Raw genomic sequence first — 25946 nt, forward strand, 5'->3', positions numbered from 1 at the left:
TCATTATTGACAAAGATGTATGCAATGTGATTTAGCAACCTTGACTAACTATATATATATATATATATATATAGAGAGAGAGAGAGAGAGAGAGAGAGAGAGAAAGAAACAACAGTAAATAGCTTAAATCAAAGGACAGAAAATAACAGAAAGGATCAACAAACCATAAGTTGGTTTTCTCAAAATTAGACTACTGGATTTGAGAAACTTCTGAGTAATGGGGAAGGAGATCATAAATAGCCAATATAAACAACAAACATAAATAGCCAATATAAACAACAAAAAAGGGGCATCCCAGGAATTCCTGCAAATATTAAACAGATAACAGGGGATGAGCGTACTTCAATGCCCACAAGAATGTAATTTTAAATGAAATAGACAATTTCCTTAAAAATATAATTTTAAAGCTACCAAACAAGCCTGATTATTCTTACAATGTTTAAAAAAATTAAATAGTTAAAAACTACTGCCACCAAGTAAACTTCAAGCACAGACTGCTTCTACCAAGTATTTCATTTCTATCAAGTATATAAGAATGAAATCCTAACACATTATGAAGAGACCAGGACCCATCATGTGAAATTAAGATAACACTAATATTAAACCTGAAAGGAACATAAGAATGCAAAAAAAGTCAGGGGAAATAGTTGGAAGAATGCTAAGAAAATATTAATCAATCTACATCCAAGATACACCATAAAAAAATACATGACAAAGCTAGGCACATCTGAGCAATGCAAAGTATGCTTAACACTAGAAAATCAAAGTAGGGGGTAAAAATCACATCATAAAAGTAGAGAAAAAAATGATAAAAGACAATATTCATTTATAACAAAAACTTTTAGCAATCTAGATATCTAACATAGAGATCGCAAAAAACTCCAAATCAAAAATTATATTTTACAATGAAATGATGAAAGCATTTCATTTGAGATCATGAACTATATTAAGGATATATACTATCATTATCTTCCTCAATCTTCTATTAGATAACTTAGCCCAAAGATTAAATACAAGGGGGAAAGGCATAAGGGCTGGCAAGAAAGAAAAAAAAATTATGCCTAAGTATTTTTTACTGAAATGAAACATAGCATAACCAAATTTGTGAGACAACAACTAAAGTAGTGCTAAGGAGAAAATGTTTAACAATAAATGCCTCCTTTACAAAAAAAAAAAAAAAGAAGAAGAAGAAGAAGAAGAAAAAGATCTCAAATCAATGGCTTTGGCTTTCAATAAAAAAGAAAAAGGAAAAGAAGAAAAAAGTAATAAAGAGCAGAAATCAAATAAAATAAAGAGCCATCTTCTTAACATAAAATGAGAAGACTTCTAGACAGACTTCTGATGTGATATAAAGACATCAAGAGGAAAATAATAAAATATTATGTGCAATTTTAAGTCAGAAATGGACATATTCCTCAAAAGACATAAACTACTATACTCTCTTAAGATGAAACAATGAAAATAGCAATTCTTCTATTAACAACATTGTTTGTAGTTAAAAACCTCATCACTATGTATTAAGTTCAGGCCCATTTGCCTTCTCTGATGAATTCTACCATGTTACTACTCATTCTACATAAATATTTTCAGAAAATTGAAAAGGAAATAATTATCATCTTATTCTTGAAGGCACCAGACCAAGACATGAACATTATAACAAAATTGTAGGCCAGTCTACAAAATACTCAGATATACATAAAAATGCCCAATACATTTTTTTCAAAAAAAATCTAACACTATATAAAAATTAGAGTAAGACACCATTACTAAATAAGTTTTTTTTTTCCCACAGGAATGTTGGATTAAAAACTGAAAATCAACCAATATAATCAATATATTAACAAATGTCAAAACCAAATCCTTTCATTATCGTCTCAAAAATTGCAGGAAAAGCAGCTGATAGAATGAAACCACTCATGATAATAAGATTCTAGCTAAGTAGGAGCAGAAATTTCCTCAATCTAAAAAAAAGGCAGGGCTGGGGATGTGGCTCAAGCGGTAGCGTGTTCGCCTGGCATACGTGCGGCCCAGGTTCGATCCTCAGCACCACATACAAAGATGTTGTGTCCGCCGAAAACTAAAAAATTCTCTCTCTCTTTAAAAAATAAAATAAAATAAAAACAATTTAAAAAGGCAGCTATAAAACACCTTATAACTAACATTATATTTATATATATTTAATGACTGCTTTATAAAGCAAAGACATCTACTCTCACCATTCTATTCAATATTATACTGGTTCTAGCCAGTGTAGGAAGACAAGAAAACCAAATAAAATGCATCAAGATTGGACAAGACAATGAGGCTGGGGTTGTGGCTCAGTGGCAGAGCACTTGCCTAGTACATGTGAAGCACTTGGTTCAATCCTCAGCACCACATAAAAATCAATAAATAAAATAGAGGTATTATATCTATCTACACTAAAAAAATATTTTTAAAAAAGATTAGACAAGACAATTTAAAGGTGTTTTTAAAAGCAGATGACATGACTGAAAACTATGGGATCTACAAAAGCAGCTAGTAAAACTTAAGTCATAAATTTAAGGAGGCTGTACACTAGAAAAGCAATATACAAAAATCTATTGTATTCTATATTATAACTGGCAATTAACAATTAACAATTTAAAAAGTACTATTTTTAATAGTAACAGAAAATACAAAATTCTCTGCAAAATATTTGACAATCATGTGCAAGACCAAGAAACTAAAAATTAAGACAATCCTGAGATAAGTTTTAAAAAGAACTAATTAATGAAGAATACGTATCACCTTCATAAACACGGTGATAAACTTTGCTAAGATTTCAATTTTTGCCAAATTGATCTCTACATTTATTGCAAGCAAAACAAAACTCTAACAGGCTTTTGTTTTTTGGTAGAAAATGACAAGCAGATTCTAAAATTCTAATGAAAATTCAGCCTAGAATAGCCAAAATACATATGAAATAGCAGGAAATAGAATAAAGCTAGAAGACTTTAACTACTTGATTATAAGATTTATGAAGCTATAGTAATCTAGACAGTATAAACTGATGAAACATACTTGATTTCCATATGATTTCTTAAAAATCTTACTGGGTGTCCCATATTCAAAAATTAAGTCAAACTGAATCATATAATTAATTATAAATCTGAAACCATAATACTTCTGGAAGAAAACAAAGGTCTTTGTGACCTTGGGTTAGATAAGAATTTCTTAGGTCCAGTATCAAAGGTATGATGCGTAAACAACAAAGTAGATAAATTAAGCTCCACCAAAATTTAAAAATTTCTTTTTTTTTAATATTTATTTTTTAGTTATAGGTGGACACAATATTGTTATTTTATTTTTATGTGGTGCTGAGGATAGAACCCCATGCCTCATACATGGTAGGCGAGCGCTCTACCTCTGAGCCACAACCCCAGCCCCAAAATTTAAACATTTCTGATGTTCAAAAGACACTAAAAAAATCAAGCCACAGACTGAGAGAATATATTTTCAAGTCCCATATGTATTTGATAAAGGGCTTGTAGCCAAAAACTATAAAGAATTCTTAATATGCAATCATAGGAAGACAAATAACTGAATAAAAAAATGGACAAAAGATCTGAGCAGGAAATTCACCAAAGAAGACACCAAGGTAGAAAATTACCAAATGGAAAAATGAGAAACATCACTGTAATTAGGGAAATGCAATTAAAACCACAAGACCCCAATACACGTCTATCATAATGGCTAACACTTGACTGACTTTCTAAATACTGGCAAGGATGTAGAGCAGCTGGAACTCTCAAACACTACTGCTACAAATATAAAACAGTACAACATTGAAGAATTGGTAGTTTCTTAAAAACTAAAATGTATACATACCATATGACACAGTCATTCCATTCCTAAGTAACTACCCAGAAAAGCAAAAGTATATTTCCACAAAAAGATCTATACACAGGCTGGGATTGTGGCTCAGTGGTAGAGTGCTCGCCTAGCATGCATGAGGCACGGGGTTCAATTCTCAGCACCACATAAAAATAAAATAAAGATATTGTGTCCACCTAAAACTAAAAACTAAATATTTTTCCTTTAAAAAAAGATCTGTATGTAAGTGTTCATAGCAACCTTACTTATAATAGCCCCAAACTGTAACCAACCCAAATGTCTATCAACAAATGAATGCATAAGCCAACTATGGTATATCCACACTGTGGATTATTACTCAGCAATAAAAAGAAAGAAATATTGATGCATACAACAATATAGATGAAATTCAAAATAACTGCAATTGAAAAAGTCAGACAAAAAGAGTGTTATATAATATGATTGATTTATAAAGAAATGAAAACTAATCCACAGTTACTTAAAGCAAATCAGTGGTTGCCAGGGAAGGGAATGGCAGCATTGAGAAAGAGGGCTGAATTACAAAAGGGCATGAGAAAAATTGGAGAGTGGTGACCATTACTATGAGTATGGTTATGGTGTCATGTGTGTGTGTGTGTGTGAGTGTGTGTGTATACAGGTATGTCAAAATTTATTAAATTATACAATTTAAATATGTACAGTTCACAATGTCAATTATATCTCATTAAAGCTCTGTAAAGTTAAATATAACTTCATCTATTTTTTTTTTTTAACATAGGCAGTCAAACTCTTCTGTAAGAATTTTAAACAGTAAAAAAAGGAAGGTCTATAGTCTCTAAAAGCAAACTTATCTATTTAAATAAGATAAGCTACACAAAGGGAGTTTGTGTAAAACTTTCCTGTTTCTAGGTGATTATTTATGCCCATCATCAATAAATTCTAGATTGTCAGAAGTAGTAGCAGTCATTGGTTCAAGAGTCTTCTCTATTGAAGTTAAATATAAATACAGGGATATAGGCCAACAGAATAAAAAAATAAATAAGCCAGGAGCTGGAGCTGTGGCTCAGTGGTAGAGTGCTTGTCTGGCATGTGTGAGGCCCTGGGTTCGATTCTCAGCCCACATACAAATAAATAAAAGATCCATTGACAAAAAAATATATATTTAAAAAAAGTAAGCCTGATACTTTAAAAAATATTAACCATACTTGAAGATCACATAAATTAATATACTGAAAGTAGTTTTTTTCCCCTTCTATTGTAAGAAGCTTTACAAAAGATGCTTTTGATTCACTAGACCTTTCTACTTAGTAGGCAAGAACTTCTTGTCCTTCTCTGTTGTTTTTAGAGGAGCATGAGCCAAAAAACTGCACTGTTTACTACCTTATTTGTCCAACAAATCATCGTCAGTGAGGTTAGCAGCAAATTGAACAACCTTGGGAAGAGTGTTTATTAATGAACAGTGTTCGTAGCCGATTGGGGAAAGCCCACTGCAGTATAAAAATATGATTTGGCTCTAAGTTTCAAAACTAGAGTTACTATTAATTTTCCTAAACTTCCTACATTAAGTATCTGTAGTACTCTAAGATGCATATGCTTTTAACAGTTTTTCTTATCTGAGTATCCTATCAAAGAGACACCTTTAAAAGGTTAACTATATTAGCTGGATGTGGTGGTACATGCCTGTAATCCCAGCAACTCATCCCAAAGTCTGAGGTAGGAGGATGGAAAGTTTAAGGCCAGTCTCAACAACTTAGATCATAAGCAACTTAATAATAATAATAATGACTGGGGATGTAGCTCAGTAGTAAAGTGGCCCTGGGTTCAATCCCCAGCACCAAAAAACAAAAAGGGTAACTATCTTTAGTATTATATAAAGTTACCCATGGTTGCTTTATTTTCCCTTAACAAAATGATAGCAAATGCCTTAATGATAAAGATTTTAAACAAACCAACTGAAAAACATAAATCACCTGCTTCATTCATCCTGAGAGAAAAAAAAATACAGAATTCACTCTTAGAAATATTATATATGCATATATACTTTCACTGGCAGCATTTTAATGGTTTGGTAGAAAATTATTACATATATACTCTTTGCTTACACTACAAAGTATACCCTATTTCAAAAGTACCAATCATTTATTTTTAAACATCAATCAGCATTAATTAAAAAAGGCAATAATAACAATGTGTAAGGCTCCCTGACAAGATTTTATATATAATATTATATTATTATAATGTCTTTTTTCGGGGGGGGTACCAGTGATTGAACTCAGGGGCATTTGACCACTGAGCCACATCGCCAGCCTTATTGTGTATTTTTATTTAGGGACAGGATCTCACTGAGTTGCTTAGTGACTTGCTTTTGCTGAGGCTGCTCCTCCTGCCTCAGCTCCACAGCCACTAGGATATAATATCATATTTAACAAATCAGAGCTGTAAGTAATTCATTCTTTTCATTCTTTAAATTTATAAATTAAAAAGACAGTATTATTCTGATTTCTTTAGTTATAAAATATTCAACATAATATCTGATAAATATAAATACCTAAAAGTGGATAATAACAATAGCAAGAAGACTAAAACACATAAAAATGAAGCAGTAACATCTGTTATTCTTCTTTCTATAAAATGATACACCAAATTCAATTCTATAAGTTTTATACTGAACACAAGCACCTATTCTGTTCTTTGTCATTATAAAATAGTTTCTGGGTTAAAAAAATAAAAAAAGATGTTCTATCAAGCTTTAAGTATTCAAATGGGTGTCAGTCTCCAAAGCAGTTATTACCTTGGGAGATTATACACATGTTCAAATATTTACATTTCTTTCAAAGCCAGATTAGGCTACATTAAGAAAAATCAGCAATTATTAGCATTCACACCACACAGACACTATTTTTTAGTCATATCCCTTTGCTCATTATATTGTCTACTAATGATTTTTTTTTAATATCCAAGCCCCCCAAAATTAATTCTTAATATTTTAACAGTAAATACTGGCTAGAATACTGACAAAAATACTTAAAGGTACAGGCCTAGAGTATTGAAGAAAAGTAGCAACAAAAGATGATTTGTAACTTGGCTTATTGCTAGTTAAATAAATGATTTTCCATAATGACAGTTTAAATTTAGGTACTTAAATTTATGTATGTTTCTTTCTTTCTTTTCTTTAAGTCTCATTACATTTTGGACTATTGTACATGAAAGAATTCCTTCATTCAAGGAGTCAACAGTCATTATACAGTAAAAAAGCAGGAAAAAATGGGCTGGGGTTGTGGCTCAGTGGCAGAGTGCTTGCCTCGCACATATGAAGCACTGGGTTCGATCCTCAACACCACATAAAAATGAATAAACAAAATAAAATATTGCATCCATCTATGACTAAAAAATAAAATTTTTAAAAAGGCAGGAAAAAAGTATAAGATTAATAAGCATAATGCTATATATACTTTTTGAAAAAGTTCCCTATATACTTGAAATGACCCTAAGAAAAATTTCATACCATTTACAGCTTTTTCAATCAGCTCTTCACAAGCATCAAAATCACCCTTCAACACCAGTTTGTCATGCAGATCTGTTAACATAGGATGTTCCAATGCAATCTTGGTTTTCTTTTGCAGTGATTCAAAAGCCTCTGTATAGTTGTGCTGTCTGAAGTGTTTTAGGCAAAGGCGAATGGCTTCCTGTTCACGGTACTACTAGAACACAAGAGAAAGTATGAAAAGAAGAGATTTGCTTGGTTGTTACTGCAAGAAATAATAAAAAGGGAAAAAAAATAATCTAAACTGAACATTTAATATCTCCCAAGCACTGTACTAATCTTATTCACTAGATACCATTATATTCATCTTTCTAGTAGCAAAACTAATGCTTAGCCCATTGTAATAACTTGCCCAAGGTCACAAAGTATGTTGCTGAAGGAGAGATTAAATCAGATCTAATTCCAGAGTCTGAATTTTTTAAAAAGATGCAAGATATTATGTATTAAAGACCACTTCAAATTATAAAAATTGTAAATCCCATGACATCCACTAACCACAGTACAATGCAGGTCCTGAAAGCACGGACACAATGAAATAATATAAACAAATTATAAGCTTTCTGTTCTCGATTCTTATTGATAAACTACTACTTGAATGACAAGTATTATCAAATGTCGAGGTATTCTAAATTTGTAAATAGGTATGGTATGAAGAGACTAAATTTTATCATTTTCTAAGACTGGGGTACCTGATCATTTAAAGTAGATATTTCAATTAATGAGAACCTAAAAAGTAGGTACTCAATTTATAAAAATTTTCCCCTAACAGGATAAATGCCAAAAATATAAACTCATAAAAAGTTATTTTTTTTTAAATCAACTTCAAGACTATGTCCTGGGATTATGTTAAATTTTCTAAGTATACCATTGTACAATTCAAATAAAACAGAAAACAGAGAACCACAGCATGATAATCAAACAACAATGATTTATTTAAAAAGCATTACCATTTAATAAAGCAAGAGAATAAAATTTGAAGAGTTAAAACACAAATCAGTTTACAATGAGCTGATTTCTTGATTAGTAAGTTATTAAACACTCCTTTCAGACTACAATTGCAAAGATTTAACCTTATCGAATAAACAAAGAATTATTCTGTACTCAATTAATTTTATATTAATAGCCTTTTAATTTTGCCTCTAAAAAAAGATTTACCTTTATCTTGTTTATTTATGGTGCTGAGGATCAATCCCAGTGCCTCACATGTGCGAGGCAATGGCTCTGCCACTGAGCCACAGCCCCAGCCCCAGATTTAGCTTATCTATACAAAAGAATAAAATTATATTAAATAATAACACCTGTTTATTATGTTGACTTTGGGAGTCTCAATCATATTCACATCTTAAATTTTCCATCAGGCTATAAAACTAACCCACTAAAAGCTATGTTGCATGTGTGAGACATTGAGTTTGATCCTCAACACCACATAAAAATAAAGGTATTCAAAAAAAATAAAAGGAAAAAAACCACTATGATCAAAGAGTATCAATGTAGGTTAAAAACAAAATTCACGGGCCAAATGGGTCTAATAAGATAACGGCAGACTGCAGAGCCAGACTATCTGAGTTCATATATTGCCTTGAGTACTTCACAACTGTGTGGGCCAAGGCAAAATATTTAACCTCTCTGTAGTACAGTTCTTCATCTGTAAAATAATGAGCTTACAACTGTACCTATCTCATAGAATGATAACAATCAAGTTATCAGGATGGCTTAGAGGCTGGCAGACTATACATACTTAATAAATGTTCGCTGATTAATCACTATAATTTTTATTATTATCCTCAATATTTTCAATAATTCACAATGAAGATAGAGATTGACATATTTCACCTTCTGTAGAGGTTTGGGATTTTAAAATACAGTCCTACCTTGCTATACCAGTTGAGACAGGGTTGTACTACATCAGGATCATCAATACCACTGAGTTCAACATACCAGATGCTGAAGTTAAAGCTGGGCCCCCAGGACAAGAGTGGAACTTTAAGAGGGAAAGAGGAGGAGAAGAAAAAAATTAACATAATTCAAATAAAACTTCAGCAAAACAAAAATCACTATTAAACCTATAACCATTCATTTGACAACAACAAATTACACTGTATTTCTCACTACCATCTATACTTAATTAAAGCAAGTTCATTTGGGGTGCTCTTGATGATGCAGTAAAAATTAATGTTATTAAATCCCTAACATTAAGTAAATCAAGTAATCTTTTTGTTATCCTCTGTGTCAAATTGGGAAATACATATAAAGCATTTTTGAAATATTTATTTTTTAGTTTTAGTTGGATACAATATTGTTAATTAATTAATTTATTTGTATGTGGTGCTGAGGATCGAACCCAGGGCCTTGCCCGTGCCAAGTGATCGCTGTTCTGCTGAGCCACAACCCCAGCCCTATATAAAGCATTTTTGCTGCATATCAAAGCATAATAGTTATCTTTAGAACTTGGTTACTATTTGAGTTGTGAGCTACAATAATCATTGCTTTTTCATGGTATTCTTATTCTTGAAAGAAAAACTGACAGACAACTTATGATTATCTCAATTTGAGTATCTGCTATATTACCTGTCATTTCAAGAAAAAACAACTAATGATATCTGCTGTAGAGGATAAAAATTCAAACTTTCAAGAAAAAATTAGAATTTTGGAAAACAAGTATCTATCACTTTGAGTCTGGACTGCTTCCATAAATTTTTCTGTCTGCAGGTGATATTAATGAACATGATTTTTAAAATACTGTATGAAATGTTACAAAGTTTGAAAGACCAATGAATGGCATTACAAAATCATGAATGGATTAAAAAGTATAGGATAGAGCCAGGAATTTTATTGTAACAAAATAAGTTCATTGACATGATTTCGGAGTCAATAATGGAACTACCTATAAAAATCTAACACTTGCCAAGTTTTGATGAAATATTAAAATATTACATCCACAGCATCTCACACCAGGCCTGTTGAGTTCCAGGTTCATTGCCTTTTTCAGTACAACAGACTAAATAAGGAGCTAGGACATACTGGCTCAGATATAATGGGAGGCCATTATTTAAAGGAAGCTCTGTGAGTGAAGACAGGGATAGGTAGTAGCAAATAACTATGTGGATATATGAAGGACCCCTGGGACATTTAATATAGCTTTCAGTTTCTATGTGCAACAAATAAAAATTTTAACATGTTTTCTATCAAGAAATATTAAATTACTATCATTGTTTTGTTGTTCATTTTTTAATGTGACACTAACATTTAAACGTATTACCACATCACACAGAAATAACCATCAAGTAGTCTGAATGAAAATAAGATTAAAAACTCAAAGCCCCAATAACATAGTTCTCTATATGTAACCAGACACATAACATTAGTTAGAGATTTTGAGGTCCAAGTTTAATAAATTAAAAGAAAGGAAGATGAGATTTTTCTATTATATCTATTTAAGTCCCAGCAAAACATTCATTAATTAAAACCTTTTTATTTTAAACACTTGTGCTCTAATGAGATGTCCTCTGTACATGCAAAAGTCTTGAAAAAGGGGTTGGGGTTGTGGCTCAGTGGTAACAGCACTTGCCTAGCACATGTGAGGCACTGGGTTAGATCATCAGCACCACATATAAATAAATAAATTAAGATATTGTGTCCATCTACAACTAAAAAATTAAAATAACTATTTTAAAAGTCCAAAAGAGATACTTCTACAAAAAAAATTTTATATACTTTGTAAAGAACATAGGGAGGGAGGTAAATTATCAAGCATCTCACCATAAAAAAGTCATATTACAGATAAATGAACACATAAATTAATTTTCAACAGATTAAAGGGGTATGGATGAAATGAACAGAATGATGTATGCTCATTTCAAAATTACCAATGATTTTTGGTGGCATTAACTACCTCAATAATGCATATTAGGTACTACACATAATATATAAGAAATCTAAATGTGCATTGACGCTGTAGCCACACATTTTAGGTTCCCTGATAAATCAAGCCTCTGCTCCCACCTTAAATAAAAAGATAAGATGCTCCTAATATACATCTCAAGATGAGGAGTTTCTAGGGTTCAACCACCAGTTTTTCCTGTAGTACAACCTTATACAAAAATGAGCAAAAATCATTTTTGTCGTCCTTTTTCATAAAATGGGATACATATAGCATGTAAGAACAACAGGCTAGGGCTCCTGCTACTCTAGAATTGAAGGAGTCAATATCTCAACACAACGAAACAACTCTGTGACACATTCAATGTATTTTAACAATATTATTTGGGAACTTTTCTAGATGTCTAGCTAGTCATTTTAAGTTTCTAGAAGATCCTAAAATCTAATATTAACCACTTTGAAAGAGTTTATCTATTCTATTGTAGAATCAATGACGAAGCACACAGTACTTAGCATAATAACTGGTACATACTAAGAGTTCAATAAACATTAGCTTTTATCATTATTAGCCATTATTATTATATGAATTTTCTTCCTAATAATATACTTTTAAAATATCACCTTTATATATATATTCTCATAATAGGCCACACCTACCCAAGCAAACCTCGAGGATAAACACCCCCACTGCAACTTAGTACCCATCCTAGACTTCCAAACACTTGAGATCCAAAATGTATACTGCATACAGTCAGAGCTAAACCCTCTCTCTGAAGCCCCCACAACTATTTAAACTGAAAATGACTCCTTCAAAGAAATCCATTTGATTCTATCTACACAAAACCAGGACTGACTCCAGAATCCTTCCAATCTCCTTCTTCCTAATTTCCTCATACAGTTGTTATCTTGGGTATGAAAGAGGATGTAAACTCTTCTAGTCATTTGTAACAGATACCCTCATTTCATTACACTTTAGATTTTCTCTTCTCTAATTTAATCTCATGAGGGTTTCCCTTCCAAAACTTCAATTAGAACATTTGGTATATAGAAGAAATCTCACTACAACACATTTTTAAAAGGTTTTTACAAATTAATGCTTTGCTGGAAATTGAACAGAAATTATATTTTACACTACAAGCACTTTTTTAAAAAAAAAATTTACGTTTTTAGTTCTAGTTGGACACAATGTCTTTATTTTTATGTGGTGCTGAGAATCAAACTCAGTGCCTCATGTGTGCTTGACGAACACTCTACAACTGAGCCACAACCCCAGCCCTCCACTATAAGCACTTTTTATTAGGATTTCAGATATTTCTTTGGGCTCAACAAAACAAACAGGCCTACTCTTGATAGAGCAGCAAATGATGATTATAAAGAACACTGTTTGTTCCAAAAGAGAAATTTTCTCCCAAATCAAAATGTGAGATTCTGGCTTTTTATTATTCTTTGTGGGATCAAATTCACTTTAATCCCAATTGTAATATAATATTTTCAAAGGTATGCAATAAAGATGGAAATTACCCAGTGGCTCAGGAGGCTGAGACAGAAGAATCTCAAGTTCAAAGCCAGCCTCAGCAACTTAACTAGACCCTAAGCAACTCAGTGAAATCCTATACAAATTAAATAAATACAAAATAGGGATGGGGATGTAGCTCAATGGCTGAGTGCCCCTGAGTTCAGTCCCCAGTACCCCACATAAAATAAATAAATAAAGATGGAAATGTTTAAAAGACCCAAGTCCTCAACTTTCCTATGTTCTAAATAATAAATCCTAAAAAAAATAAATAAATAACCTAAAAAATATCATTTTGAGTATACATTACAAATACTTTCTAAATACATATAGGGCGTGAGGTAGTATTTTTCCAAATAGTAGTCTGTAACACATTAGTGAGCCATGAAATTGATTTAATGGGTTTGGCCAGCATTTCACTAAAAACAAAACAAAACCACACACACACACACACACACACACACACACAGAAAATAACTATAATACACTGCCTTAAGAGATTCATCCATATTTGGTTTTAGATAGCTATAGAATAACTCATAAACCTTCCATGAGATGACTAAAGCAATCAAATCACTATACCTCATAAAATTTTCTAAAGAAACTTTCAAATGAGAAAATAATGGAAAAAGTTCAACCTGAAATAACTGTCACTTCAATAACACACTTACAAAGCAAGGGTCAGCAAACTTTTCCTGTAAAAAGCCAAATAGTAAATTTTTGGATTTTGTTAGCTATGTGATCTTTTTCAACTACTCACATTTGGAGCACAAAAACAGGCAAAGACAATATATGTAAACCAACCAGTGTAGAAATGTCCCCATAAAATTTTATTGAAAAAATAGGGGGCCTAAAGGATTTGATCTATGAGTGGCAATCTATGGACGAATGGCATAAAAAAAAAAAAGTTTTATTCCAAAATGCTAAATAACCTTACCTATTTTAATGAAGCGACACGGGAACATCTGTTCATCAATTTTATGCTTCAAGGTGAATGTTTCTTTGTTATAATCATTCTTTAAGCCACTATGGAGGAAAAAAAAGGTTATCAAATCTGATTTCATAATTTAGTAAACACATGAAAACTCAGATTAATGCCAAACTCAGATTTTAAGTTTAAACCTATGTTCATAATAAATGACCAACACAATAGTAAGTAGTTGAACATGGGAATATAGGTTAAAACTTGTACATTCAAATCAACTTCAATAAAATTGTATTCTCTAAATTATATATGAAAGCGGTTATACAAGAAATTGTATAAGAAAACAGTTCAGTATTAAAGGATATGGCTACAGTGCATGGAAATGTGTGACAGAACCTAAGGTCCTTAATGAATAACTGAATGTAACATAAATTTACAAGCAGGAGAGAAATTTGGAAAAATTAAAGTCAAATTGTCTCTGATAACTTAGCCTGAATATTAGAATATATCAAAGAATTAAATTTCTTAATTCTGAGATGTTAATATTCCTTTTATCGTCCAAAAAAATTTCAGAAACAATCCTATTCTGTTGGTTTTTAACAACATCTTTAATCTTAGTAAAAATCAACCCATATTACCTTTCTACTTAAGCAACAAGGATTGATGCAAGTACTTACAGAAAAATCACTTACCTTCAGACTGCCTTATATCCTGAAATACTTTCATGACTCAAATAAAATGCAGCATCAAAGTAACATTTACTTCTATGTACTATGTTAATGAACATACCATATCACAAATATATTCTAAATATATTCATGGGTTTGTTTGTCCTTTCCATTGACTGCCTGATTTTTTATTATCTGGCAGATAATTTAACACTCCAGGTGGTCTGTTTTAAAACTCCAATTTACTGAGGTCTTTCCAGTAGTAGGCACTGCGCTAGGAGTAGCCACATACTTTTTCATTTACAAAAACCTCCTTTTTTAGTTTCTAATTTCCAGTGAAGTCTTAGAATACCATTTCTGGATTAGCACAATGAATATTTTGAATAGGGTCTCTATTTTTAAAGCAAAGACAACAGCAAAGGTTTGTTTTTTTTTTCACCCTTCCTTTCCAATCCCTAACTCTCTCTATAGCAATAAGAAGTTTAATATTTCTGAAGTAACAGTTCAAAAAATATGACTGAAAAAGAAATTAAATTTATTCTTTTGATTCTTGTCATTAATAACAACATTAATAGTACTGGTGGCTAAAAAAAAAAAAAAAAAAAAAAAAAAAAAAAAGCTAACTCAAGCCACAGTATTAAAATAAGAAACAGGAGTAAAATAGGATAAATAATCTTTACTCCCTTAAGGGGTTGAGGGGAACTAAAGTAAGACTGCTGTTTGTTTAGAAGACAACCCTTTCTTCCCCATAACTGTAACTCACCTGGACAATAGCTCTGTCATATTTTCTTCATTCATGCCACCAAAGACTTTAAATTTCTTCAAATTACAGACATGAGTTTTCTCATATTTTCCAAATGTGATATTCTGAACTATAGCAGGTCTTTCAAGCTTCAGAATCAAGTACTAAAAAAAGAAACAATCAAGTCATATTCTCCTCTGTTTAAAACAAATAGACAACTTGAAAAAAATTTTAAAATGTTTTGACTTGACAGAAGAATGAATAAGGCTCATCTTATAATGGTAAGTTTTTTTATTTAAGCTAAAGAATAGTATACAACAGCTTTATAAAGGCTCCCATAACATCACCACTTTTCATTCTAGTAAAGCCCAGAAACTACATTATCCTGCATGCTATAAAAGGAGGAGGAAAATAGAACCAGTGAGAAAACTTCTAATCAAGGGATAGTAAGGAATAAAAGCTATCAGAAGACTCTGAACAACCAAACAACACAAGATTAGATAGCAAAAATCACAATTACATATTCCCATGGATCATACTTTAATAGATAAATCAATGTTCAAAATCTGTGGTAAAATTTTAAACCTTGGGGCTGGGGTTGTGGCTCAGTGGTAGAGCACTCTCCTAGCATATGTGGGGAACTGGGTTCAATCCTCAGCACGATATAACAATAAAAAATAAAGGTATTATGTCCAACTACAACTAAAACAAAAATATTTTTTTAAAAAATTAAACCTACCCAGACCTATTATAGATATGTCCAATATAGCTCAAGGTTTCCTACCACACACTCAATAAAATGAGATGTTAATTGTGAAAAACATTATGCAGACTGTTTTCAATTATAAAAATTAAGGAGAAAATTATCACTGATGGAATACATTTGCAAAAAGCTATTTAGAAAAACAATTCATATGTTTTGTTGGAGAGTGTCCATGTTTTATGATAACAACAGATAATCAGTGGTAAGAATGAAGTTGGTGTTCCTACCTCTCACTATACACAAAAATTAACTTGGATCAAAACTGATCCAAAATCAATCCTTTTGGATCAAAGATCTGAACAGAAGAATGAAAATTTTAAAATTTTACAAAAACTCAGGGATATAAATCTTCAATTACTTTTTTTGGGGGGCTGGGGACACACTGGGGATTGAACTCGGGCACTCGACCACTGAGCTACATACTCAACCCTATTTTGTATTTTATTTAGAGATTGGGTCTCACTGAATTGCTTAGCACCTCGCTGTTGCTAAAGGCAGAGTTACTGTAGATGATCAGATAAAATTAAGAACTAGATGAAGAATTAGTTGCAGAGCTGTTAGAAATAAAACTTATTCTATGGCTTTGAACTCAAGATCCTCCTGCCTCGGCCTCCTGAGCCGCCAGGATTACAGGCATTTGCCACCATGCCCAGCTTCAATGACTTCTTGGATTTGACAATGGTTTCTTAAATACTGACATCAAAAGTACAAACAGAAGTGTTAAATTTGATTTCATTAAAATTCAAACTTTTGTATCAAAGGACACTATCAAAAAAATGAAAAGATAACCTAGTCTACTAAACAAAATACAGAAATAACTCTTAAACCTTGTCATGAGCAAGCTACACCATTAACAAAGACCAAAAACATTTGTGTCTTTCCACAATGTCAGAATTTATTGAACAATAAATTCACAAGCTACACCACTTTCATCATTCACTATTCTTGGTGTACTTGTGGATCACCTGATAGTCATAGGTTGGGCAATCACAGGTTCTTTTATCAACGTTAATTACCAATATCTTTAACACACAAGTCATGTATCATATTTTATATATGATATGAATAGGTTACAGAAAAGCTAAGAAAGGGTTTAAGATGGCCACAGGGGTCTAGGAGGCTGAACTGAGAGCACTGGAGATGATCAGATAAAATTAAGAACTAGATGAAGAACTTGTTTGGGGTGCAGAGCTATTAGAAATAAAACTTATTCTATGTCAGTGTCAGTCAAATGTCATTTTCAGAGTGTCAGCTTGAAGTGTCAGGTTGGAGTGGGCCATGCATCATAGTTACAGTCATGAGAAATGAGGCTGAGCTAAAGCATGGGGACAGAAGATCACCAGTTCAACACTGTGGTGATTCTTCTGTGCAAATGACCAGGTAACAGGTCAGGGTACTGTTGTGTCCAATCTTGGGGCAGGTATTCCTCCTTTTATGGATCTCAGGTGAGGGGACTGCTTCATTTGGTGATCTGCTACATGTGATAAGCTCATGGGCCTGTTTTATTCTGAGATGAGGCTGATATGCACAATGCATCCATGTGCTTCTGATTTAACTTAATAAGTTCACAGATAGTCATTTTTATTATCAATTAATTTATTTACTGGTTTGTGCCTTATGGTTGTGCTAGGCAAATAGTAGTTATTTAATTGTCCAAATAGAATCATTCTGCCTCAGCACTTAAAAAACTCAAAATGTAGTAACTCATGGCAAACTACTGCTCTGAGTTAGACACAGCATGAAAACTGTTGTGCTAGTCATTATGGATTAACGCAGAGCAGGGTACAGACTTCCTTCCGTACAACTCAACAAAAAGATAGACAACCCCATTTAAAAATAGGCAAAGGACCTGAATAGCTTTTTCTCCAAAAAAGATAAACAAAGAGTCCAAAGGCATGGGGCGAATGGATATAAAATGGTATATACACTGTATAATAGTTTGGTAATTCCTCAAGAAGTTAAAGAATTAATATATGAACAACTCTAGGTACATACTCAAAGGAAGTGAAGAGGTATTTGAACAAATCTGTATGTGAATGCTCAGAGCAATAGTATTCATAATAGCCCAAAGGTGGAAACAACCCAAATGTATTTGATGGCTCCTGGTGTTTCCTGATTCACAGCAGCTTAACTCCAATTTCTGCTTCCATCTTCACATAGATTTCTTCCTGTGTTTCATTTCTTCTACTTTTCAGTGTCTAAATAAAGACACTCATCATTGGATTTAGGACCTACCCTAATCAAGGATGATCCTGACTGAAGATCCTTATTTAATTACATCTGTTAAACCATTATTCCAAATAAGGTCAAATTCAAGGTTCCACATAGCTCTCCCCCAACCCCCAGAAGTGTATGCAACCATTTTATTCAGCCAGGCAAAAAAGAAACGAAGGCTTATGAAAATATCAGTGTTGTTAGAGCCTATAAGCGAGGCAAAAAACCTTAAGTATTGAGAATGAAGAGGTAGGTAGTCACCAGATCATAAAGTCTGTGCTACTAGGTGAAGTTAAAATTATAAATGCAGAGTGATCTACATATCAAAGGAAACAATTAGAAATATGAAGAGAGAACTCACAGAATGGGAGATAATCTTTTCTAGCTACTCTTCGATAGAGGATTAATATTCAGAATATATAAAGAGCTCAAAAATCTTTACACTAAATAATCAAATGACTAAATGAGTTAAATAGACAATTCTCAAAAGAAGAAATATGAATGGCCAATAAATACATGAAAAAATGTTCCACATTATTAGCAATTAGGGAAATGCAAATCAAAACTATATTGAGGAGTTACTATGAAGGATCTTCCTAGCAGAGTGGAGATAAAGGTCATGTGCACTGGACAATTTGTTGCCATGGGAGAGCAACAGATAGTTCGTAATGCCAAACCTAAATCACCCTGGCTTCCGTACAGAGAGAAGATCCTCATGTAATTCCCACAGATACCTCAATAGCCTTTAAAAAGTGACTAAAAAAGTACTAAGAAAATGATTATGAAAGTCACAAAATGACAGAAAATATCTGCAGTATATAACTAAAAAAAGGACCTATATCCAGAATAAATGCAAACAACTCCTACAACTCAATACTCAAAAATTAAACAAACCTTTTTTAAATGGGTAAAGAATTCACAAAAAAAGTTTTAAAAAAAAACACCTAATAAGCAAATGGAAAAGTGCTTAATACCATTAGTTACTAGGAATTGTAACTTAAAAACCACTTCACATTAACAATAATCACTAAAATTGAGTGTGAATGGTCAGGTAATTTTGCATAAAATTAATATACTCCTCCCTTATGATGCAGTAATTCTATTTCCAGATATTTACCCCAAATACAGAAAATATGTATTATTTTTAAAACCTCATAAAACAATATTTATTTGAACCTTATTTATAATCACCAAAAACTGAAACACAAATGTCCAAAAAAAAGAAAATGAATGAATAAACAAACTGGGTATCTGCATATAATAGAATATTATTCTGCAATGTAAAGAAATGGAATATTAATGTACATGACAACATGAATAAAAATAAAACACACATTGAGCATTTTTTAAAAAGTCATATAATAGAAGTTTACTGTCTGTCTCTGTCTCTGTCTCTCTCTCTCTCTCTCTTTCTGCCTCTCTCTCTCTCTCACTGACTCCATTTAAATTAAATTTTGGAATTGGCAAAAACAACCTATGGCAAAAGAAATTTGAACAGTGGGTGCCTCTGGGTAGAGGGTAGAATAGTTAGGGATTCTTTGCTAAAGAGGCAGAAAGGATCTTTCTGAAGTCATGGAAATGTTTAATATCACAGGAGTGTGAATTATACAGTGGTAAACATTTTCAAAGTGGATATCACACATACTGAAGGCTCACACATTTTACTGTATAAATTATATCAATGAAAACTGTATTAAACAATTTAAACAATGATCCTTTTGCAAACTTGGACAAAATGCACTTATTAAAAAAAATTTCTATAGCTCAGTTCTATAACATTCTTGTCATGGTTCATCAAACAGAAGGAATAATCTGAGGGCACTGCAAAAGCAAAAGCATACACCAGCCCCTCACACACAATTGTATTAAACAATCACTGAGGTTTCTTTGACCTGCTTAGTAGATTATAAAAAAGCAGATCAACTTCAATTGCCTTTCTGGCCCCATAAAGAATATTACTTAATATTATAATTCTACTTAAATCTTTAGAAGGAGCATACAATCGCAGTGGAAGAGTTAATGATTTAATCTTTCTTTAAGCAAGTTATAAAGACTTCTGTAACTGCCTATACATCTTAATCAACCCTTAGAGTATTCACCAAAAAAACATAGTTTCTATGGCAGTATCAATAACTTCTATAAAATATATTTGATGAGGGAAAAGGGTAAAATTACTATCCTAAAGTATTTATGGGGTTTTTATTCATGCAACATTATTCTCTACCAGCAAAGATAATCCAGGATTAACATGAAATCTGTCTTTAGTGGGAAGATTGCTCAAAATTAATATTTCGCTATTATATTTTTCATTTCTAGAAGTTTTACTTGTTTCTTTTTCAATATGCTAGATCACATTTTATAGTTTCCAATTCCTTGAAGATATCTTCTCTTTCTTTTTAAAATTGAAGTAGTTTTTTAATTCTAGCATCTTTTTGTATTTTTAATTCTAGTATCTATTTTTTTTTTCTTTAAGTTTTCGGCTAGTTCTTCAAGTGTCTTATTCCTGGATATATTAGGTTAACTTTGAGTGTGTACCCTTCACTTTTCTTCTATAATAATCTGTAGAGACTTTCTGAGGTTTAAGCAAGAAGGTAGCCACCTCCCAAGAGAATTTGTATTTGCTTCTGCTGAGAATCTTAAGAGCACTATTCATCCACAATCATACCGTAAGATTTCATGGATAGCGAAGTCCTGAGACTTTGAGCACCAAATGTGAACAAAGAAAAACATATAGCTATAACCCCTTAGGGATGGTTTCTCTTTCATTTTCTCCTTTTATTAAATACCAGTGCAACTCTCCCAGAGGTGGGGACTTCCACTGTTTTATCCTTATCCTGAAAATGAATCACTTTGAGGTCCTAGTTTTCACAAACTTTATGTATATATGTGTATATGTTTTTTTTTTTTCCAATCCAACTCTTCTAGTAGTTTTCAGAGCAAGATTCAGAAGTACTATAGCTCATAACCACTTATCATGCAAGATTCCTTACTACCTATAGATACCAAAATTATATCCATTTTATCCAACCTGGATATTTTTCATAATAGGAAAAATAAGAATGATTTCCTTACATTTTTCTGGTAAGAATGCTATCGTTTGATATTGGCCACATGGAACCCCAGCTACACTGGGTTCTTAAATTACAATTAAGAAAATGGATTCCATATATTTCCAAAATAAACCCGTCTTAATTACAAAAGCTTTAGACTACTTCTCGTCCTAGGACTTATGCATTAGATATTAACTGATTCAGTATTTTCTTGCTTCATCAAAAGAAAAGATAATATTTAATTCACTGTTGAACTTCCAATGCTTAGTTAGCACCTCATGGATACTTACTAAAGTTTTAAATGAATAAACAAAAAACAAGTAAAAAAAAAATCAAATTCTACTGTCCTTAAAATATAGTTCAAAGAGGAATTTCATAGTAAGGAGTTATCACAGTATCAATTAAAACAGAAAAAATTTTAAATTTTAAATTTTTTAAAAAATTTTAAATAAAAATAATTCATTAATAAGCAAAACTAAACAAGAGAAAAACACATGAAAACTTGGATATTCAAATTCAAATTAAAAAGTAAATCAAGAAAAACATGATTAAAAATGCAAAACTATTAACATATACAAACAGGCTTGAACAGGAAAAAGCAAAAAAAAGAAAAAAAAAAAACAAATTTACAAAACAAATTTACAAACAAATTTACAGTGAGTCATAATGTAAGATCCACTAGACTGAAAAAAATCTAAATCAGTCATAGAAGTGAAGAGGAGAACGTAATGCAACAGCAACTTTCATATACTCCTAGTCAGAGTATAAATTATACAGCAACTTTGCAAATGGCTTTGCTTTAGCCTATGAAGTTGGATATATACATACCTACTGTGTTAGTCAGCATTTTGTTGCTGTGACCAAAATATCTGAAGTAAACAAGGGAGGAAAGATTTATTTTGGCTCCTGGTTTCAGTCCATGGTCAGATGACTCCATTGCTCTGGACCAGGGGGAAGGGCTTGATGGAAAAACACTGCTCACTTCATGGCAGCCAGGAAGCAGCAGGGGTTTGGAGTAGGCAAGGAGGAAGGGGCGAAAGACAAAATGTAACCCCCAAGGACATGTCCCAAGTGCATAACCAACCATGTCCCATCTACCTAAAGTTTCCATCACCTCCCAGTAGTCCATTCAAACTATTAATTCATCAGATAGATTAATCTACTGATGAGATTATAGCTCTCCTGATCTCATTACTTCCTAAAAGACCTACCTCTGAATGCAGCTGCACTGGACATCAAGTCTTCAACACATGAGGCTTTTGGCAATACTCCCAATCTAAACCATAAAATCTACCCTATGATTCAGTAATTCTACTCAAAGATATATACTTTAAAGAAAACTCCAATAGCAAAATATTATTAAAAACCCAAAGCCTCTCAACAGCATATTTATATACTGGAATACTATATAGAAGAGAAAATGAACAAACTACCATTACACACAACAACTTAATGTGTTGGCTTAACATCATATTAATAAGCAAAAGAAAATCAAGCTACTGGGGATGGGATTGTGGCTCAGTGGTAGAATGTTTGCCTAGCAAGTATGACTCACTGTACTGGGCTTGATCCTCAGCACCACATTAAATAAATAAATAAATAAATAATAAAGATAATGTGTCCATCTACAACTAAAAAAAATATTTTAAAAAATAAAAAAGAAAATCAAGCTACAAAAGACTTATAAATGACTCAATCAATTTATATTTATATAAAAATCAAAGCCAGAAAAACTAAATCAAAGGGTATTTATAATACACATATATAATACTCTAAGAAAATGCTTAACAAAATACGCAGTAGTTACTGAGGACTGATTTAAGAGAGGGCTCACATACAGACTTCAAAGGCTATGGTCATTTTCCATTTCTAAAAATGGTTGATGAATTATCAAGTAGCTTTATGATTCTTTACCCTGAACATATAAATTTTGAATGTATAGTCTTTGGACACATATAATAAACTTGTAAATACCAAGTGATCCAAACAAGTGTACAAACAGAAAAAGGAAAATAAGCATAGAGATTAGGTTTCCATGAATTGCATTAGAATAGAAAAATAAAGGTCAGGGGTTGTAGCTCAGTGGTAGAGCACTTGCCGCGCACATGTGAGACCCTGGGTTCGATCCCCAGCCCCACATAAAAATAAACAAATAAAAACGATATAGTGTCCACCTACAACTAAAAACAATTTAAAAAGAAAAAGAAAGTTTTATTTATGTGTCTATTCTACCTATTACAACATTAATTTCCTTAAGGATATATATATGGATTTAATTATAAGCATACTGAGTACATAATAAGCTTTAATGCTTTTATAAATTCAGATACCATCATGACAGGTATGGTGGTGCATGCCTGTAATCCCAGCAGTTCAGGAAGGAGAGGCAGGAGGATCTTGAGTTCAAAGGTCAGCCTCAGCAAAAGCCAGGCACTAAGCAACCGGTAAGACCCTATCTCTAAATAAAATACAAAATAGAGCTGGGGATGTAGCTCCAGGGTCTGAGTGCCCCTGAGTTCAATCCCCAATATCCCCCCAATTAATTAATTAATTAAGTAATTCAGATACCACTTATCAGGTAAAAGGAATTTGTCTAATTCCATCCTAATGTCACCTAAGTACATTATTTCAGTAAAATAACAAACTATATTAAGTTCATTTTTCCTCAAAGGCAAAGCTCAATTTACTAACATTTCCTTAAATATTTACAGAATGACCTGAGCACAATGAAACAGAGGTCAAGGTCACAACCTCTGCTCAGAATGGAACAGTAACGGGCACCCTAACCATTTCTTGGTTAACAATTTCCTTGGTTTTAACAATTTGGTTTTGCATCATTAGTAATATAGAAAATTATAAATTAGAATTAAAATCTTCCACTAGATAGAACAAAACATATATTTCATCAAATCCCAAACTGTACTTATCTATAAAATCAAAATTCTTTCAAAATTCAAACAAAAAAAATAAGTTTATATCCCAATTCCAAAGACAGAATAAACTATTAATGGATTCCAGATAACTGATATATCAATTGAATAAGTTCCTATCTGAATTCTGACTCTTAAATAGTATTAAGGGTTATGTGTATTATTACCTGAGGAGGATAGTTGCTCTCTGAAGACCATCTTGAAGACTGGTCATTTGGTTTATCCACTAAAATATTCCTGAAATTAAAAAAAAGAAAATTATAGCACTTAATTAAAATAATATGTGAACATGAAAGAACACAAAGAAAAATAATCTTGGGACTGGGGTTGTGGCTCAGTGGTAACGTGCTTGCCTAGCATGCGTGAGGCACTGGGTTCGATCCTCAGCACCACATACAAATAAATAAAAAATAAATAAAATGTCCATCAACAACTAAAAAATATTAAAAAAAAGAAAAATAATCTTCGAAATGCTGAAATTATCCTAATTACATGTTTGAAATTTGAATAAGAATAGCATATGAAAGAGAATAAGCACAGAAAGCATCTAGTATATATAAGATTTTAAAATACAATAAAAGTCATAGTTCAAACAATTGAGAAAGCAAAACTTTCTATACGGCAACTTCTGTTTAAAAAAGTTCTACTTTATACTAAATGACAAAATAGTCTTTCAAAGATATTTAAGAATTTAAGGTAAAAACAAAGTAATTAAAAATAAACATCATATATACATATTGTATATTTTTAATTATTACATTGCAGGTAGTTATAGTGTTATATCATATAAACACTACAGGTTGAGCATCCCTAATCCAAACATCCAGAATGTCAAAATCTTAAACATTTTGACCGCTGACATTAAACCACATATGAAAAATTCTACACCTGACCTTACATGAAGTTGTAATCAACACACAGGCACACTAAAAATATTGCATAAAATTACCTTCACACTATGTTGTATATAGTCTATGTGAGACATGTTTAGACTTGGATCCCATCCCTAAGATATCTCATTATGCATTTGGAAATATTCCAAAATTCAACATATTTATAGTCCCATGCATTTTGAATAAGGAATACTCAACTTGTACATGCACCACATACTGTTTATAATAATACAATTGTGTAACACTATACAACATTGTGTGTGTGTACATAAAATCAATTTTTGAATCAAGAATATTTTTGGGGGGTGGGGTTCTACTGGGGATTGAACCCAGGAGCATTTTACCACTGTACTACACCCCCAGAAAACCCCCTCCTTTTTTTTTTCTTAGAAGGGGCCTTACTAAATTGCTGAGGTTAGCCTGGAACTTGCAATGCTCCTGTCTCAGCCTCCCAATTTGCTGGGAGTACAGGCATGCCACTGTTCCTAGCAAGGATTTTTTAATCACAGCATCAAAAGCAGAGAAATGGGTGGGGAAAAAAATACTGAAATAAGTAGAAGATAGTACTTCTACTGGAAACCAAACTATACATTAACAGCATACTTTAATTGGTAGAATCATTTTCCTCAGGGATATGGATCAATTCTGAAATACTTCATATGTATCCTGGGGTTGAAATAATATGTAAATGTTTATGTATTCAAAAGTGAGCCAGGTTTCTCACTTTTGGAGTGGGAGAGATAAACACGGATATTTTGCTTAACAGAGATATATTAAGAGAGATACAAATACCAAAATAATTACAGATGTATGTATACACAAGTAGTCTTTTCATCTCTATCCACTGAGGAGGGACTAGAAACAGCAACACATCAAAGAGTCAAAAGCACACCCAGCACCCAGATCTTGATTTCTGCATACCATTCTCCAATAAAAGAAAATGGGAATTCTTGGAGAAAAGGCTGATTGTAGGTCAGGAAAAGGGAACAGA

General features: G+C 32.2%; 1 protein-coding gene across 4 annotated transcripts in view; it reads right to left on the bottom strand.

The window, feature by feature from the left end:
- The window catches only part of Mkln1 (muskelin 1), a 327297-nt gene that overhangs the window by 102490 nt on the left and 198861 nt on the right, over window positions 1-25946 (bottom strand). For 3 of the 4 annotated variants that reach the window (XM_058582834.1, XM_058582833.1, XM_046455052.2), the window contains 5 exons: window positions 24230-24299; window positions 15127-15269; window positions 13708-13796; window positions 9250-9359; window positions 7340-7532 (listed from right to left, as the gene is read on the bottom strand). In XM_058582834.1, the coding sequence (XP_058438817.1) occupies window positions 7340-7532; window positions 9250-9359; window positions 13708-13796; window positions 15127-15269; window positions 24230-24299 (605 nt within the window). Of the gene's footprint in view, window positions 1-7339; window positions 7536-9249; window positions 9360-13707; window positions 13797-15126; window positions 15270-24229; window positions 24300-25946 lie in introns of those variants that run through there. The other variant, XM_058582835.1, reaches the window with a different exon arrangement.

This window comes from Marmota monax, unplaced genomic scaffold (genome assembly GCF_021218885.2).
Source record: "Marmota monax isolate L192 unplaced genomic scaffold, Marmota_monax_Labrador192_F-V1.1 WCK01_AAM20220418_F8-fsc00131, whole genome shotgun sequence".
In the NCBI taxonomy this organism is placed as follows: Eukaryota; Metazoa; Chordata; class Mammalia; order Rodentia; family Sciuridae; genus Marmota; species Marmota monax.